The sequence below is a fragment of the Cricetulus griseus genome, chromosome 3 (assembly GCF_003668045.3).
Source record: "Cricetulus griseus strain 17A/GY chromosome 3, alternate assembly CriGri-PICRH-1.0, whole genome shotgun sequence".
In the NCBI taxonomy this organism is placed as follows: domain Eukaryota; kingdom Metazoa; phylum Chordata; class Mammalia; order Rodentia; family Cricetidae; genus Cricetulus; species Cricetulus griseus.
In genome coordinates, this window is record NC_048596.1 from 48,119,583 (window position 1) to 48,135,832 (window position 16,250).

General features: G+C 50.2%; 1 protein-coding gene across 3 annotated transcripts in view; it reads left to right on the forward strand.

The window, feature by feature from the left end:
• Window positions 1-240: 240 nt before the first annotated feature.
• Window positions 241-16,250, forward strand: part of Dtx4 (deltex E3 ubiquitin ligase 4) — a 64,219-nt gene continuing 48,209 nt past the window's right edge. For 2 of the 3 annotated variants that reach the window (XR_004769038.1, XM_027406632.2), the window contains exons 1-3: window positions 1,043-1,354; window positions 9,764-10,487; window positions 15,677-15,738. Coding sequence is in view for 2 of the 3 variants with exons in the window: in XM_027406632.2 (XP_027262433.1) it covers window positions 1,144-1,354; window positions 9,764-10,487; window positions 15,677-15,738 (997 nt within the window). In the remaining variant the exon portion in view is untranslated. Of the gene's footprint in view, window positions 290-1,042; window positions 1,355-9,763; window positions 10,488-15,676; window positions 15,739-16,250 lie in introns of those variants that run through there. The other variant, XM_027406633.2, reaches the window with a different exon arrangement.

Below are 16,250 nucleotides of genomic sequence, written 5' to 3' on the forward strand. Positions count from 1 at the left end.
TTATGTTTACTCTGCTGTCTCATGGTTTTATTCACAGAGATACCGCAGGAGAGCCTTCTAACTCTAATAATAGAGAAACGGCCCGACAAGAACTTCTCTACTCTCTACATAGCGTAAACACACGCATTCTTTGGTACTGGTGGTCACTAGTGTGTGCCCTTTGACCTGCACAAGAGATTTGCGACCACCAGGGGGCGGGGAAGCTCTAGAGCTCTTGGTGCGAGCGGCCAGGGGGCGTGGCTTCTGCATCCTTGACAGACAGCTAAGGAAGGATGCAGGCGAGGATGAGGTAATAGCAGGCAGAACGAAGAGGGCGTGGGGTTGTTCGTGCGCGCGTGTGTGTGTGTGTGTGTGTGTGCTTGGGTGTGTGCGAGTGTGAGTGTGTCCGTGCGTGCGCAAGCCGGAGGAAAATGCGAGCCTCGGAGCTCGGGCCGCGGACCCGGCCGGCGCTGCGCTGAAAGCAGACAGACAGACAGACAGACAGACAGAAAGTTCCATTTTTTAAGAGAGTGCGAAGTTAAGGCCCGGCCGTGGCCGCTGGGGTCGGGATGGCGCGCGTGCTCTCGGCACCAGGGGACTAGAGAAGCGTCCTCGGGCGCGAGCTCGCCCTGGCGCACTGCCGGGGAGGGGCGACTCCTTCTGGAAGCCACTGAGCAGAGCCGCAGGGAGGGGGAGCTGTGTCGCCGCGGTCGCCGCGCTCAGTACGGAGAGAGAGGGCGGAGGGCGTGACCGTGCGGTGCGATCCACGCGGACGCCCGCGGAGCCCGAGGCGCAACTGGTGCGAGGCGGCTGCAGCGTCGCTCGGGCGGGCTGCGCGCCCCCGGGTGGCTTTGCAAGGCGGGACGGCGAGTGCGCGGGGCCGGGCCTTTGCATGAAGCGGCTGGACCCTTCGGAGCAGCAGCGGCAGCAGCGGCGGAGCCCGGCGGCGCGCGATCGGAGGCGGGCGGCCCCGGGGTCCGCGTCCCGGTGCCTGCGCGGCTGCGGACTCCCCCATGGGCAGCAGCTGAGGCTGCCCGCGGCGGCGGCGGCGGCGGGGCGCGGGGCAGGGGGCGCGGTCCAGGCCCGGAGGCGGCGGCGCCGGAGGAAGCGCAGGAGGCCCGGCCCGGGAGGCGGGCAGTGCTGCGCCACAGCCCCGGGCTCGCCATGCTCCTGGCCTCGGCCGTGGTGGTGTGGGAATGGCTGAACGAGCACGGCCGCTGGCGTCCCTACAGCCCGGCCGTGAGCCACCACATCGAAGCGGTGGTGCGCGCGGGTCCCCGCGCCGGGGGCAGCGTGGTACTGGGCCAGGTGGACAGCCGGCTCGCGCCCTACATCATCGACCTGCAGTCCATGAACCAGTTCCGTCAAGACACGGGTGAGCAGCCCACATCCCTTGTGTCTCCCGGGTGCTACCGCCCTCGTGGTTGTGGGTTGTGGGCAGTTTGTCTTACTGGGGTCAGCGATCGGTGTTGAGGGCAGGTGCCTCCTTCCTTAGGTCCCCTCAGGGTCCCATGATCACCTCCAAATAAATGTCCTTCCTAGTATTTGAAAGTGTCTTGATTATGCAAACCCAGCTACAGTCTAGCAGCAGGAGACCCCTTAAAACCCCCTTTCAGTCCCTAGTGACTCTTTGTGCAGGAACTCTAGGGTTTTGCAGCCCCCAAGCGATGCTTAGCAAGCAAGACATTGCTGGTGCCCCTTGTCTGCTCACACCTTGGCTGATCCTGCTTTGTCCCAAGCACACTTGGGGCTACCACATGTCCCCCTTTTAATCTTTCTGTCTCTGGCTCTCTTCAATGGATCCAGCTTTCCCAATGTCTCCTCCTGGGTGTGAGACTTGGGGAGGCAGAGGGATCCCCTGGCTCTAATTGCAGTCTAGTGTGTGAAAGTGCTGTAACGTTACTGGGTAGAGAGAGAATGGAGCCAGGGCTTCCACATCATCCTGGCTGTGGTGGCATCCACAGATGCCTCTGCTTGTAGACTCCAATCACTGAAGCAACAGGCCAGAGCAGATGGAGAGAGGAGGGGGGAGGACTGGGCTCTGGAATGCCTGGCAGGGAAGCTGCTCCCTTTGTCCATGGAGGAGGGAGGGAGTAGGTGGAAGGCTAAAAAGAAGCTGTCCCCAGGTTTTTTCTTAAAACAGCACACAAGGGCCACTCTGGCCTCCCAAAGCACTGAACTCTTGTCTTTACATAAAAACCAAGTGCCAGCAAGACCACCACAGCTCTCCCAGCTGTGCAGCCTTTAGCCAGGAATGGAACTACAGAGGTTAGAGTTGGGGGCCATTGGAGGGAGAAGGAAATCACAGTTGCTGTCTTCTCTGGATCCGATGTGGTCAAGCTTAACTGATGACCTGGGATAAGTTTCTGTCCCCAGAGAGTAATCTTTTTAATTGGGGGTCATTTCTGGAATTCTGGCTGGCCTTTCCCAAGGGTGTAACTGCAGAGCCTGGAGAAGCAGGTGTGGTGGGGTGGGACAAGAGGATATGAGGAGGAGGGCCCTGTAGCTCAGGGACAGCTGCTGGACAGGTCCTCTGAACTTCCTAGGAAAACCCTCGCATCCTGTGTGCTAATTGGAATTGTCATGGGAAAGAAGTATAGTTCCTCCCTCTTGTAATCTGTAGCCATAACTCCGAACAGCCTCTTTGCCAAGAACTCTGTGACCCTGGCCAATGAAGGAAAACTTTCTGGGGAAGAAAAAAATTCCAGAAGTTTTAGCATCTGGCGGGCTTGAGCCTTGATGGAGAAAGCGGGGAGGAGGAGCTGAGAGCAAGAGAGAGTAAAGAGGAATGCAGGAAGATGGGGAAAGAGGATTGAATGAAGGAAGAAGGTGCTAGAAGCTGATATGGCTTTGGGTAGAGGATGTGGAAGTAAGGCGTGGAGTGGGGCCTCAGATGGAGGGCAAGCGTGGGTGTGTGTGTGTGTGCGTGTGTGTGCGTGCGTGTGTGTGTGCGCGCGCGTGTGTGTGTGTGTGTGTGTGTGTGTGTGTGTGTGTGTGTGCGTGTGTGTGTGTGTGTGCGTGTGTGTGTGTGTGCGTGTGCGTAGTGTGTGTGTGTGTGTCTGTCGTGTGTCTGTGTGTGTGTGTGTGTGTGTGTGTGTGGTCTGTGTGTGTCTGTGTGTGTGTGTGTCTGTGTCTGTGTCTGTGTCTGTGGTGCGCGTGTGTGTGTGTGGCTCGTGTGTGTGCGTGTGGTGTGTGTGTGGTGTGTATGCGTGTGTGTGCGTGTGTGTGTGTGTGTGTGTGCGGTGTGTGTGCGGTGTGTGCGTGCGTGTGCGTGCGTGCGTGCGTGCGTGTGTGTGTGTGTGTGTGTGTGTGTGTGTGTGTGTAGGAAGCAGTTGAGCCATGGAAGTGGGATCAGCAGACCACCTGACAGGGAGTTCCAGGCCTGCTCAAAATAAAACAGCAAGTTTAGCTCTTCTATTTCAGACCAAGTCTGTGCAGCATATGGAGAGACATTCTAGTAATGGGCAAGCCCTATCCTCTGCCCCACTGTTAGGAAGTCAGAGGTTTCATCTGTATTTGGGACTATTTAAGATGGACATAAAACTAGAAGCAGCCGTAACCTAGATGATATTCTTGCCAAAAGTGAAGTTCTAGAGAACCTGGACTGAATGACTATCTCCTTCCCAGGGTCTGGCTGCTGGTGGCTCCTCTCAGGGGGGTAACCTATAGCCTAGTGGTTATAGCAGGTCACTCAGCACTTCAACTAATCCTGTTTTATGTCTGTGTCTGAGAACTAGCCATGATCCTCGGCAAGACTCTGTCACTGAGCTGTTCCTTCTGCCTCTGCACCTCTTTTTAAAATATGATCTAGGTATTTACTTCAGGCTGGCCTCAAAGTGGCCAGTCACATGCCTTAGCCTCCCAAGTGATGGGATTGACTACATATGTGCACCGCCTCCTCCTGCCTACATCCTTTTAAAGATGCCCTGTGTGTCTCACATCCACACGGCTTTGGCTTCATCCCCTCTCCCCTGTATCAAGATCACTTCCTAGGTACCTCTCTCCTCCATGCCAAGTGCTAGCCTGGGATGCTGAAGGCATAAATAAGGCTGATTTCCTAGAAAGGCTGGCCCTGTCACGGAGCTTGTCAGTGCAGATTAGAATTCCTTCATGTCAACTCTGACCCCCTTCTGCTCCCTTCTTCGTCCACACAAGAACTCTGTCCTCTCAGTATAGATCATTGATGAGACTATGACATAGTAGGAACTTTAGGCCACCAGCTCCCAGGCAACCTCAGCCAAGCCCTGGCAATGTTTAATTAAATTACTCACTGTCCCCAAGCTACACTGTAAAGCTGGGAACAACAACAACAACAAAAAATCCCTATAAAGACAGACTAGCTGGAAGTTCCCTGCCTAGAGGCAATTCCTCTCTCTTTGGTTGTCTTGTTTTATAGGCATTTGACATGAGAGCTTTCTCTTTTCAGAGTTGTATGCCTGGATACCTCGTGAGCTTGATCTCTCAGAGCTCTTGACTGCATCCAGACTGTCTCCGGGGAGATGGCTGGGAGGTTGCAGACTCCCATCTGCCTGCTTCTGTTTGCCCTGGGTTTCCCTTCCCCAGACTTTGGCAGATAGGAGCTGATTTGCATTCTAGGCTACTTTTCTCTAGCCATTTGGGCTGGAGAATATTGAAGAAGGTAAGAAGGAGGGGGGTTCCGGACCAGTCAGTAAGCCTTGGTGGAGTCCTCTCCATCCAAAGTCCTCTAGTGTCATTTCCCTTTTCTTTTGTAGTGAGGCCTTCCCGTAACTATTCAGGCCTTTTCCTTTGTGGGCTGAAGAGAAGCTTTCAGAGTCCCTTTCTTCCAGCATAGGCATCTGCGGATGCATTGCCTGACCCCCCTGCACCAGCAGCCATGCTAATGGAAGTAGATTCATGCAAGGCAGAATTATTTCCAGCTCAAAGTTTTTAGAACTAGCCTGTCTCTTTTTATCTTTAGTGTAGTGAGAAGGCCCCATTGGAGTGAGTGGGATAACAAGATTTGACAAAATCTCCCCTATTGCTTAATACCTAGTATGGGCCCAGGACTGGAGGAGGTAGACTTTACAATTACCACGTGGACACTACAGTATAGAGGAGATATGTCTGTGATATGCCAAGCAAGTTGCACAGGTGTCTTGTTTAATCTTTACAAGGATTATATGAAGACTAATTATTCCCATTTTATAGAAAAAGGACCAACTTGAAGGAGCTTAAATTGCTCAAGAGTTCAAGTTATTTGTCAATGACAGAGCTGAGTCCAGTGAAGTGTCCCATGTATGCCTCCTGCATGTGTGAGCACTGTGGCCTAGCTATATGTGCAGTGGCAGGTGTGGGGGGCATCTTGGTAATAGAACATCCAAGAATTTGCCCGAATGGAACATTCTACACTGAGGGTGAGGTGAAGTCTACACTGATAAGAGAAGCTGAGTGTTTGACAGCGTAGATGGTAAAAAGCACAGGTGTGGGTCACATGTCAGGGACATCAGTCCATGCCTGGAGCAGTCTCCTAGTTCCCAAGAGACAAAACATCTTCAATGCCATTAGATGCTGGTGTGGGTTGCTGGGAGAAAGCATTTTTTCCTTCTCCTTCCTCTGGTTTATGAACATCCTCTATGCCTACTGAATTGGGAACCTTCTCTCTGGGACATCACACCATAGGATAAAATGGGACTGCTTCATACTGTCTAATCCATGGTCCTGATTCTAGAAAAGCCCAGGGCTAGGATATCCCAAATAAAGCAGACTCCAGGAATAAAATCCCACCCTCTCTCTTTTCCCAAATTTTTGGCTCTGAGGTTGTATATTTTTGATGACTACCTGTCAGGCTGAACTAAATCCAGCAACTTTCTCTGGAAAAAAAAAACTAGCTGGTCTTTACATTCTTCTGTTTGTTACCATTTTGCAGTATCCTTGAGGTCAGCCTCAGGATTCTTTGACTCCTTCTCTTACTCAGAGCCCAAGTGGCTAATGTGTCCAGGAATACAAAATGTGTAAGCCCATTGGTTGAAATTTTAATGAATACAAAGAGAAGTGTATTCCTAGACCAAGGCTCTTGGGCCTTGGGTCATTGCTGGGCCCGTCCGGGTTGTGAACAAGCAGCCTTGAAACATCATTTCCAGAGCATGTGGCTGTCCATGCTCAGGTCCTTCCCAGTCCTCTTCATGGGGTATCCCCACCTCTCCTTTTGCTTTCTCTAACACCTGCCCACCCACTCTGAACTGACTGGGAGAGCAGTTTTGGGCTTGTCACTTATACTAAAACTCCCCATTAGTTCTTCCTTACCCCCAAACAAAGCACATTACAGCTTGATGTTCTAGACTTTCCATGCCCTGACTCTAGTTTGGTCCTCTGTGCCTTAGATTTTCCCAGTAGTTCTGAGTTTTTCTCCACCCCACCTGTTCACATGGTTGTCCCTTGAAGTGATGCCCTTTCTTTCCATTTGACTATTGAAATTCTCTTTATCTTTCAAACCTTATGTCATTCGTTATCTATTTCTTCTAATGTTCTGCAAACCATCATCACTTCAGTTACTAATCACATTTTATCGAGCCCCTTAGGCTCCATAAATGTCAAGCCTGTGCAACAAAACCAGGGCAAACAGTTTTATGCTTACTGTTATCAGATTGACAATCTAGGAAGGGAGGCAGGTCTGGATCCAACTAGCCACACAGATAAATGTGCAAACTGCATGTAGAGATTAGTGCTGTTAAAAATTGGGAACAGGATTTGACTTGGTCACAAAAATTTCCATATGGTGAAATGAGTTCAGTTTAACCTGAAAGAGCCAGCAAAGAACTTGCTGAGTGATCAGGAGAGAGGACCTAGCATGGTGAAGAGTCCCAGAGTCAGAGAACAGCAATGGGGAAGACTGGAAGCCAGTGTGAAAGAAATGCATGCAGAGTGTGTGGGGGAAGGAGCTATAGATGTTGGCGAGGCAGGAAATTTTGGTCTTGGCTGAAGACAAAAATCTGGGAAGATTTAAGCCGAGAAGAGGTCCAGTCATTTTTCCCTAGTGACTTGTGTTTCCTTGGTGTCTTTTTGGCTCATTTTGCATCATAAACAACGACTCACACATTTGCCTTTTAACTCCTTTTGAGTCTGCACTCTGCTTAAGGGATGCTTGAGTTTTGCATTCTCCATAGCAACTAATGGGATGCTGAGCAATATGCCATCAATGAGTAAATATGATAGTAGCCAGAGTGTTCAGTCAATCATGGCACAGTTTATGGTGCTTTTATAACTGCCAGACGTTGCAGTAGGAAGTAGAATACAAAGAGCCACACAGCTATATCCATACCCCCACTCAGCACCTATAAGGAGGGTAAGCTTAGACATCTGAAAACAATCAGTCCAGTTCTGCACCTAAAACTTCCTGAGGGGTGGGGCTGGGACTAGAACATTTCAAGAAGTGGGTGAACACCGGCATAAGAACTGAAAGAGAATTTCAGTAGGTGAAAATGACAAGAGGCTCTAAGTGGAAAGGTTGTGGTACAGTTGGGGAGTCACGATGGAATACATGAGAATTAAGGGATTCTGTACTTGACAGAAATAGTGGGAAATGCAAAGGATAGAAAGAGATAAAGTAGGGTGAATCAAGTCACTACGTGGTCTAGAGAGTTCAGATACCATATTCAAACTTTTCCAGGATTGATAACTTCATTGTCTAAGAATCAATCGATCAAACAAAAATGCTTTTCAAGTGCATTTGTAAGCACCAATCAAGTGCATTGCCCCTATTCCCTAGAGGGAAGTTCCAAAGGTGTCATTAAACTCTCTGAACTTAATTTTCTTATCTGTAAAAGCTGTTTTATAGGATTGCCATGGAAGTTATATAGAATGGGTTCCTGTGAGTGACCAAGAGTAAAGACTGTGCATGTAGGTCAGGGTTGCTTTTTTATTTTCTCTTCCCCCCATTTCTCCCCTCTACACATACACACACACACACACACACACACACACACACACACACACACACACATACAGTGTCCTCTAAACCGCACTTTCCTATAACATCTCAAGGGTGAACTACACTAATGATCACCATTTCATTGAGCACTTGCTGTGTGACAGGTTCCTATTTGTAGTGCTGTATTTCATTTAATCTTCAAATCCACCTGTTTCAGCTATGCACAGACCTAAGGGATGAGGAGAGAAGACTTCCTCCCACAGCAGGAAGGAATAGAACCTCCTCCATGGACCCTGTGCTTTGTTCCCCAGAAAGCTGACCTGCTTGCTGAGGAAGGAAATGAAGGCTAGCCCGGGAACTCCACCCCCCCTCCATCCTGATACCCTAGGGCCCCCAACAGAGGTCCTGGCACTGAATGGAGAATTGTTCTGCTTCTCCCTTGTGCCTCTGAATGTTGATGTTTTGGGTTATTAAGGGGCTTGGAGATGGGATGGGGAGTAGGTTATGACCCTGGCAAAGGCCTGAATAACCATTGTTCCTTTCTTTCCCTCTTGAATGGGATTCTGTCCGAGTCATGGTGTCTCCCTTTGAGTTGGGGGAAGGGGTGGGTCAGAGGCCAGGAAAGGGGAGCCTTTTCCCACCACTTCCACAGATAGAACTTAAGCTGGCAGATGCAGGGACCCCCAGTATCTCAGAGCCCTCTTCAGCCTTGAGCCTTGATGTTGATGCCATGAAATGAGTCCTGGTTGGAGACAGAATTTGGGATTGGGGTGGGTAGAGGAAAAAGAGGCAGAAATTCTGTAGTCCAGTTCTCTTGTGGGCCCTCTGGGTCATCCGTGCTGTCCTGTTACCTTGTTATCACCCTGGCCCTTCCAACCCCACAGGGAGACTACTAAAATGAAGAGGATGCTATCTTTAGAAGGGTTGAGTTTCTTGGAAGAAACCCTTACATAATTGTGAAATGAATGTTATTATTACTGATAAAAGACTTAATTCTGGGAATTAGGTCAGAGTTCTCTCAAGATGATGACCCATCTCCCAATAATACATTTTCATCTTAATGTCTTTACATTTATTTGTTTTGGAAGGGTAGGAGATAGGTTGAGCCATGGCATGTGTGTGGAGATCAGTGGACAACTTGTGGGAGTTGGTTTTCCCTTCTACCATGTGAGTTCCTGGCACTGGATCCAGGGTTTAGAATCAAGTCCCCTTACCCACTGAGCCATCTCAGCATCCGGTTATCCCCTCTTTCTAAAGCCTGTGAAAGAACCTCGGTCAGCTTCATTGCCATAACCCCTGGCCTTTTAGATGGGAGCAAAGTTGTCCTCCTATCTTCTGGACTTCCATGGTTCTTTGTTCTTTTCCTCCATAGCCCCAAGGGCAGGGCTATTCAGAAGAACAAAGATGGCATATGAGCACTTTCCTGCATGAGGGCACTTCTCTCCCAAGTGAGAGTTACCGGAGAAATCCTGGCATATGTGAATTCATATGCAGTAACTACATAATCGCCTCTAGTGTTTGTTAGTTTGTTTTCTATAAAAACTCCCAGGAAAGAGTTATCCTTTCTCTGAACAAGAATTGACTGAGGTAGTCTGTATTAGCTGGAAAATGAAGAGATTTATCTACAAACTAATGCACCTGAATCCTGAGTTTGGAGGTGCGTTCTGCTGCTTGGCAACGCTTCCTGTGCCCTCCATGTGGCTTCATCTGCTTCTACTCTGGACTGCTTGTAGAATCCCGAATGTGTCGCATTCAAAACTGAGTCTTATTCAGAGCCTTCCTAGCTAGCACAGGGCCCGCCATACAGTAGGACTGCTGTTAATGTTTACCTGTGAATCTAGTACAAATCAGTGGTATTCTCCTAACTCTGACCCCTCCGCTGTCTTACTTTGACAGGCACGCTACGGCCAGTCCGCCGAAACTACTACGACCCATCCTCAGCCCCTGGGAAGGGTGTGGTGTGGGAGTGGGAGAATGACAATGGTTCCTGGACGCCCTATGATATGGAAGTGGGTATCACCATCCAGCACGCCTATGAGAAGCAGCACCCCTGGATTGACCTCACTTCCATCGGCTTCAGCTACATCATTGACTTCAACACCATGGGTCAGATCAACAGGCAGACCCAGCGCCAACGCCGTGTCCGCCGCCGGCTAGACCTCATCTACCCCATGGTCACCGGCGCTATGCCTAAGGCTCAGTCCTGGCCAGTCAGTCCTGGAACAACCACCTCCCCCCCTGCACCACCCTGTTCCTGTCCACAGTGTGTTTTGGTGATGAGCGTCAAGGCAGCTGTGGTCCATGGGCGCACTGGGCCCCTTCAGCCTCCAGGAACACGCAAGAACATGGCTCCCTCTGGAGTGGGCAAGCTGCCTCCACCACCTGGCCCTGGGGCAAAACCACCAGACTCTGCAGGCACCATCCGGGGCCCAGGGAAGACTGCCCCATCGCAGGTGATCCGCAGACAAGTCTCTAATACACCATCTGGGGCAACTGTGGGCTCCCCCACCAGCCCACAAGGAAGCAACAGGAAGACTGGAAGGGTGGCACTGGCCACTTTGAATCGGTCCAGCCTGCAGCGACTGGCCATTGCCCAGTCCCGGGTGCTGATTGCCTCGGGGTAGGTGTTCCCATGGCTGCCACAGAGCAATTACCCACCTCAGAGATGGCGTGGGACTCATCTCTGGGTCAGACAGCAAGGGAGGCTGGCTAAAACAGGCAAACCTAGTCTTCTCAGGCTGAGCCGCCCTGGCAGATAGATGGAAGCTAGCAGAGTGTGGACAAGGAGGGGTGCCACATTAGAGGTCTGGACACAACTGAGGCTTTGTCTCTTGGTTGCCATGTGGTCTGAGGCAGGACCCACACATGAAGCTGTAACTTCATCGTTAGTAAACACTGCAGACATACCCATGTTACAGTCCCAGTGAGGGGTACAGATGACTATGCTAGGAAGTCTTAGCATTAGTTGAACTTCCACTGTGCTCTGGTTTAATGGTTTTTATAATCTTTGTAATGACTCTGCAAACATTATCCCATTTCACAGATGAAGGAAATCAGATATGTTATAGGAGTCTGGCCTTGCAGTAGCCCTTCCCTACCAGACATTTCTGTCAGTACAGGCATACAGTAGGTGCCAAGCAAGGATTGCTTCATCCATGCCCTATCTCAGCATTCTCAGACATGCTGGTGCTGTTGGAGGTACCGTTAGTGTTTCTTATGTTCTTGATACCCCTCATCCACCAAATGGGAGTGCCCAGGCCCCGCAGTGCCTGCAACAGCCTTTGTCTGACATGCTGGCTTCTTGTCAGCCCATCACACTCAATTGCCCTGTGCCTCAGGTAGTTTAGATGGCTTTAGAGCTGGAATGGGTCCCTAGACTGAAAACCCAGGCTGCCCCAAGGCAGTGCCATAGATGCTCAGCTGGGTCTCCAAACATCTTAGCATAGGGAAGACTTAGCACAGGGCAGGGAATGAAAGGAGACATGCAGCTGAAGCGGGGAGCACTAGGCTGGAACAGCCTCTATTCCTGCCTCTCACTTAAGCCCTTGGGTCTTTGCAAGGGTCGGTGTCCTTGTGTGTCAGACGATCCCAAGTTTGTATACCCTGCTCATGGGATTATTGTGCAGACCTCCATGGATAGAGTTGATTCCTTGACAAGTCCCAGACGTGCTTGTCCATACTGTCCCACTTTTTTCACTGATTTACGTTAGGGATGGGCACTTTGCTAAGATCTGTCTCTCCTTGGAGGGTCACCCAGCTCCTATGGTGCAGAGAAGTTGGAAGACAAGATTTTGTCCACTGACTGGTCAATGTTTCTGCTATAGCCTCAGTTACATGAAGACAGCTTACAGTGCTAGTTAGAGGCATGGGGTGCTCATGACTTCCTCCATGGTGACGTAGGGGACAGAAGGAAAGAGGTGCATGGATCCTGCTGCTCCTCTATCTTGGATTGCAGCAGAGTGCCAGATGCTCTAGCAGAGTTCCGGGTGATTGTTGGCACACAGGAGGAGGCTCTGTGTGCACATGTGAGCCCCCTGATTGCTGCACTTGAACCCAAGTTCCTTACTGTGCCACTTGGAGTAAGTTTTGCCTCCTCTGTCTTCAGTGTTCTTAGCTGTCGAGTGACTTTATAATGGTACTTCAGTTCTAGGGTGTCACAAGGGTTAAATGAAGCCTTCAGTTTAGAGACTGCCCAGAGGCCAGTGGTCGTTAGCTGCAGATGATGATGATGTATCTAAAGGTTATACACTTGTGTTGTTACTGAACTGAAGTCAAAGCTGAACTGATCCAATTTACACCTCATTTCTGTCCCGCTTGATAAATGCCCCAGTAACCCCATGCCATCATGGAGACAGATGCCCCTTGAACTGCTGTGAGTCTGAGGAAGTCAGCAGGCTTCATTTCTTTCCTTTATTCCTCTACCAAGCTGGACAGAGGAGTGGGTCTGGCAACGCACTGCACTTTCAAAGGGCTACAGAAATGAGCTGCTTTTGCTCTGTCTTCCTGACAGGGAGTGCCCTCCCACCTCTGTCTGTCTTCCAGCCCTCTCTTCTCACCTTTCTCCACCTCCCACGCCCCTCTGCCATCTCCTTTTCCAGCTTTTCTTGGCCACTAATGAGCGTGTGTTATCCCCTTTGTCTGGCATTGCCATCAGCCTTCTGTCATTACACAGCCAGTCCCCATCCTCTCTGCCCATGACCTCTTCAAGCAACACTTTCCCACAGGGGGGTGGGGGTACGGGGAGGAAGATCAGGGAGGCAGGCAATGTGGGATGAAAGTCTTGGCAGGGAACAAAAGATGCCGTGAATTATTCAGACACAAGCAGGAGGTTCTTAAAAGGGGTGTGGAGGCCTGTGCAGGGCAGCAATCACCCCTCTCCCCCCAGAGTCCAGGTTTCTGTACCTCCAGCTAGGCATGGTTGTTGGTTGCCTTAGAGACAAAGCCATTGTCCTTCATGAGGCTTCCTGGGTTGGTGAATAATTTAGAAAACACTAGCTTTCTCACCATGGGGTCTGCAGGGATACGCCCACCCCCATCCCCATTCAGGCTGCCCTGCCATTGCTGTGTTAGCTCCTCTCTTTCCTCAGTTTTATTTTATCAATGGAAATAAAAACGTGGACCCTCCTATAACCGGTAACAGCCCAAGAGGATGGGGGAAGGGCTGTCTTCTGATTGGCCAGCACACGGCTAAGTCCAAGGGCTTTGGCTGAGTTGCCTGGAGGATGTAGAAGCAGGCCTGTTATTGGACTGCTGTTTCCTAGAAGGAGGGGCTCAGACTCAAATAGCTGAGGCCCTACGGGCAAAGGACAGGTTTTCTGGGGTTTTTATTTTAACCTGGAACTGTGGGGGAAGGGTAGGCGGGTGTTGCCTGCTCACAATCCTCCATCCTGCTAGACTTTTAGCTCTGCCCTTTACACCTGATACCGTGTGCTCAAGAATGCGAGAAAACTGGATTATTAAAGCAGCAAGTGGCAGAAATCAAATCCTTCAACAATTGGAAAGTAAAAGTGTAAACAGTTGCCCAAATTTGCACAAGGCTCCCCTGTTTACCAACTACTTGACCTAGATCCTAGGGCCTCACAGGGTCCCCAAGGGAGCAGACATTTATCAGGTCTTGTTTACAGCTGGAGTAAAGGCAGGCAGATGTGATCGCAGAATACCAAGGAGCTGGCCAGCACTGCCACAGGCAAAGCATGATGAGTACAGATGCAGCCGCCACTTTCTGTTTCTCCCTCCACGTTAGGTGTTTGGTAAAACACAGCACTGAGCTCCACTGCTGCCACAGACTAGGGACCAGATTGTCCCCTTCCTGACACACAGGGGCAGGTTGGTCCTACCAGTTGATTCCAGTTTTCCTGGGTGTTCAGAGGTTCCACAAGAAGATGTCCCCTGTCTCTCTTTAGACCCCCACACTCCACAATTCTTGGGCTGCTCTGAGGATTGAAGTATTTCCTCGTTGACCAGGTAGTGCGTGGAAACCTGCCAGTCCAGTTTGTGGGAACAAAGGTGGCCTTTGTCACTCAGATCACAGTATTTTATCAGCTAAGGTGAGCGCCGTGGAAACGGTGAAAGGGGGCTGCCCTGCCTATGCTGTTCCCCGGTGGGCAGCCAGGAAACATACCACAGTAGGCCGGCCCTTCAAGTCTTTTCAGGTGGAGGCTGGAAGGTGAATCTGCCCTGGAGGGGGGTCCAGGGCTTCTCTGAGTCACCTTCCTCTCAAATAGTTTGATGGGAAATTGCTAAGGGGACACATTCTAACCCCAGACTACTGAGGCTCAAGCAGTTGGCCTACTATTTGCATGTTATTTACAGTGTTTGGCCATTTACTGAACCTGGAATCAAGTCTGTTCCTTTTTTTCTTGGTCTAGTGACTCTTATTTAAAGACATCTTTTCCCTCTCCACATCTGGTCTTGCTTTATTCAGGGAGCAGTTCAGAAAAAAAAAAAAGTAGCATCTTGGTTTGGCCAGATATATAAACATAATGTCCTTTTATGAGCTCCACCGCTTCTGTCTTCATGAAGAGGCACCAGAGGAGCGGCTTCATCCTGGGCCTGTGTGGGACAGAGAGACCTGGCTGTTGGGCCTCTCTTCTCTCCTAATGGTGGCTTTGCTCGTTACAGCATGGGCCGGTGGAGAGCTTGGCATCATGAGCGGCACAGTGGAAGCCAGATACTGTGTGTTGGACTCTTAGTTGCAATCTTGGTCTAGCTGTCCTAACCTCTGTGTACCCAACCCTGTTACCTATGTAGTGGGATTGACAGTAACACCTCGTACACAGATTATTGGGAGGACTGAGTGGGCTTATCTGTGGTGGGCACTTACAATTGCCCCCAGCCAGATCTGAGTCCCGTGACTCATAGCTCATAGAGGAAGAGCTGTACCCCCAACGTTAGGCATAACTGTCCCAAAGTGGGTTCAAGAAGTTCTTTTCAAATAGACAAATAAATAAATATTGATTTCTTCCAATTGACTTCCCGGCACAGCCTTACCCCAGCTGGATTCTCAGGCTGCCTGGCTCCCAGAGGCATGGATCACCAGCCCCACTGGCTTCTCCAAGCCAGCTGTGGAAGCCTGGGTGGCAGAAGCCTGGAATGGCACAAGTCCCATCTCTATGTGTCCTGTATTTTCTCTGTTGGTGCTTTCGCTGTGGGCGGCCTAGCCTTTCCCAGGCAGCTGTGTGGGCTCCTCTCCAGAGCTGGGGAAGACAGGGAGGGGAGGAGATTCTGCTTGTGTTTATAAGTTTGTGGGACAAGAAGAAGTGACAGCTGTTCAAGCAGTGGTTTCCAAATCCTGAACCAGAGATTGCAACATCTCCACTCTTTGAAGAGCTTGGGGCGCGGGGGTGGGGGGGGCGATGCAGATTCCTGTGGTGCGTGAATTTGGTGGTGATGGTGGGGTTATTATAACTCCGATTTTGACTATAGATCTGTGTTTTAGCCAACACTAAGGGGAGTGTAGGTGGAAATGGCCAGTGACTTGGAAGAATATATTAGGTAGAAGAAACATTTATAAAGGAGTTGAGGCAGGAGCTAGAACAGAGAGTGGAAAAGTGTTGAGAAGAGGTTGTCCGAAGGCTAATGAATGAGAATGGAGGTATTGGCAGGCAATGCAGGGCCGGGAACCCTGGCTTTGACTAGACCCATTCTGCACTCTCAGGTTCTGAGTGGAGGATGTTGTGATCGGAGCTCAGTTTTGAACCTCTTACCTCCCACTGTTGTGTTAAGAACCTACTCACTTTGGTAGGTTTAATCACTGGTTTATTTTGTTGTTTGTCAAAGCCATATTACATCTGCTCTTTCCTTCCACAGGGTCCCCACTGTGCCTGTAAAAAACTTGAATGGGTCCAGCCCTGTCAACCCTGCCTTGGCAGGTAAGAACTAACTAAACTGGGCTGGACTGGCTTCGGCTGAAAAATCAGTCATGGAATAGCTAATGAATACTTATTTATAAAGAGAGAATTTGGATGCTAACTGAAGAAAATGAGATCTGAGGACTTACTTGAACAAGAAGACTTGGGGTGCTGCTAAAAGCTCAGCCTGTCCAGGGTCTTGGGAGGTAGCTCTTACAATGAAGTGTGTGACAGGAAGTATGAGGGCAATAGTTCCATCCCAGAGTCCCTCTTAAACAAACAAACAAACAAGAAGAAAACAATTTGGGAATAGTCATGTGTGCATATAATCCCCCTGCTTGAGAGGCAGAGATGGGCAGATTCCTGGAGTTTGCTGGCCACCAGTTTCCTGGCGAGGTCCAGGCCAATGATACCTTGACTCAGAAAACAAGGTGACCATCCTGTCTAAGGATCAAGGAACATCATGGAATGTAAGATGCAGAAGACAGGGAGAAGGGCTGTAAAATTCTACCTTCTAAGTCTAATGCAGACAG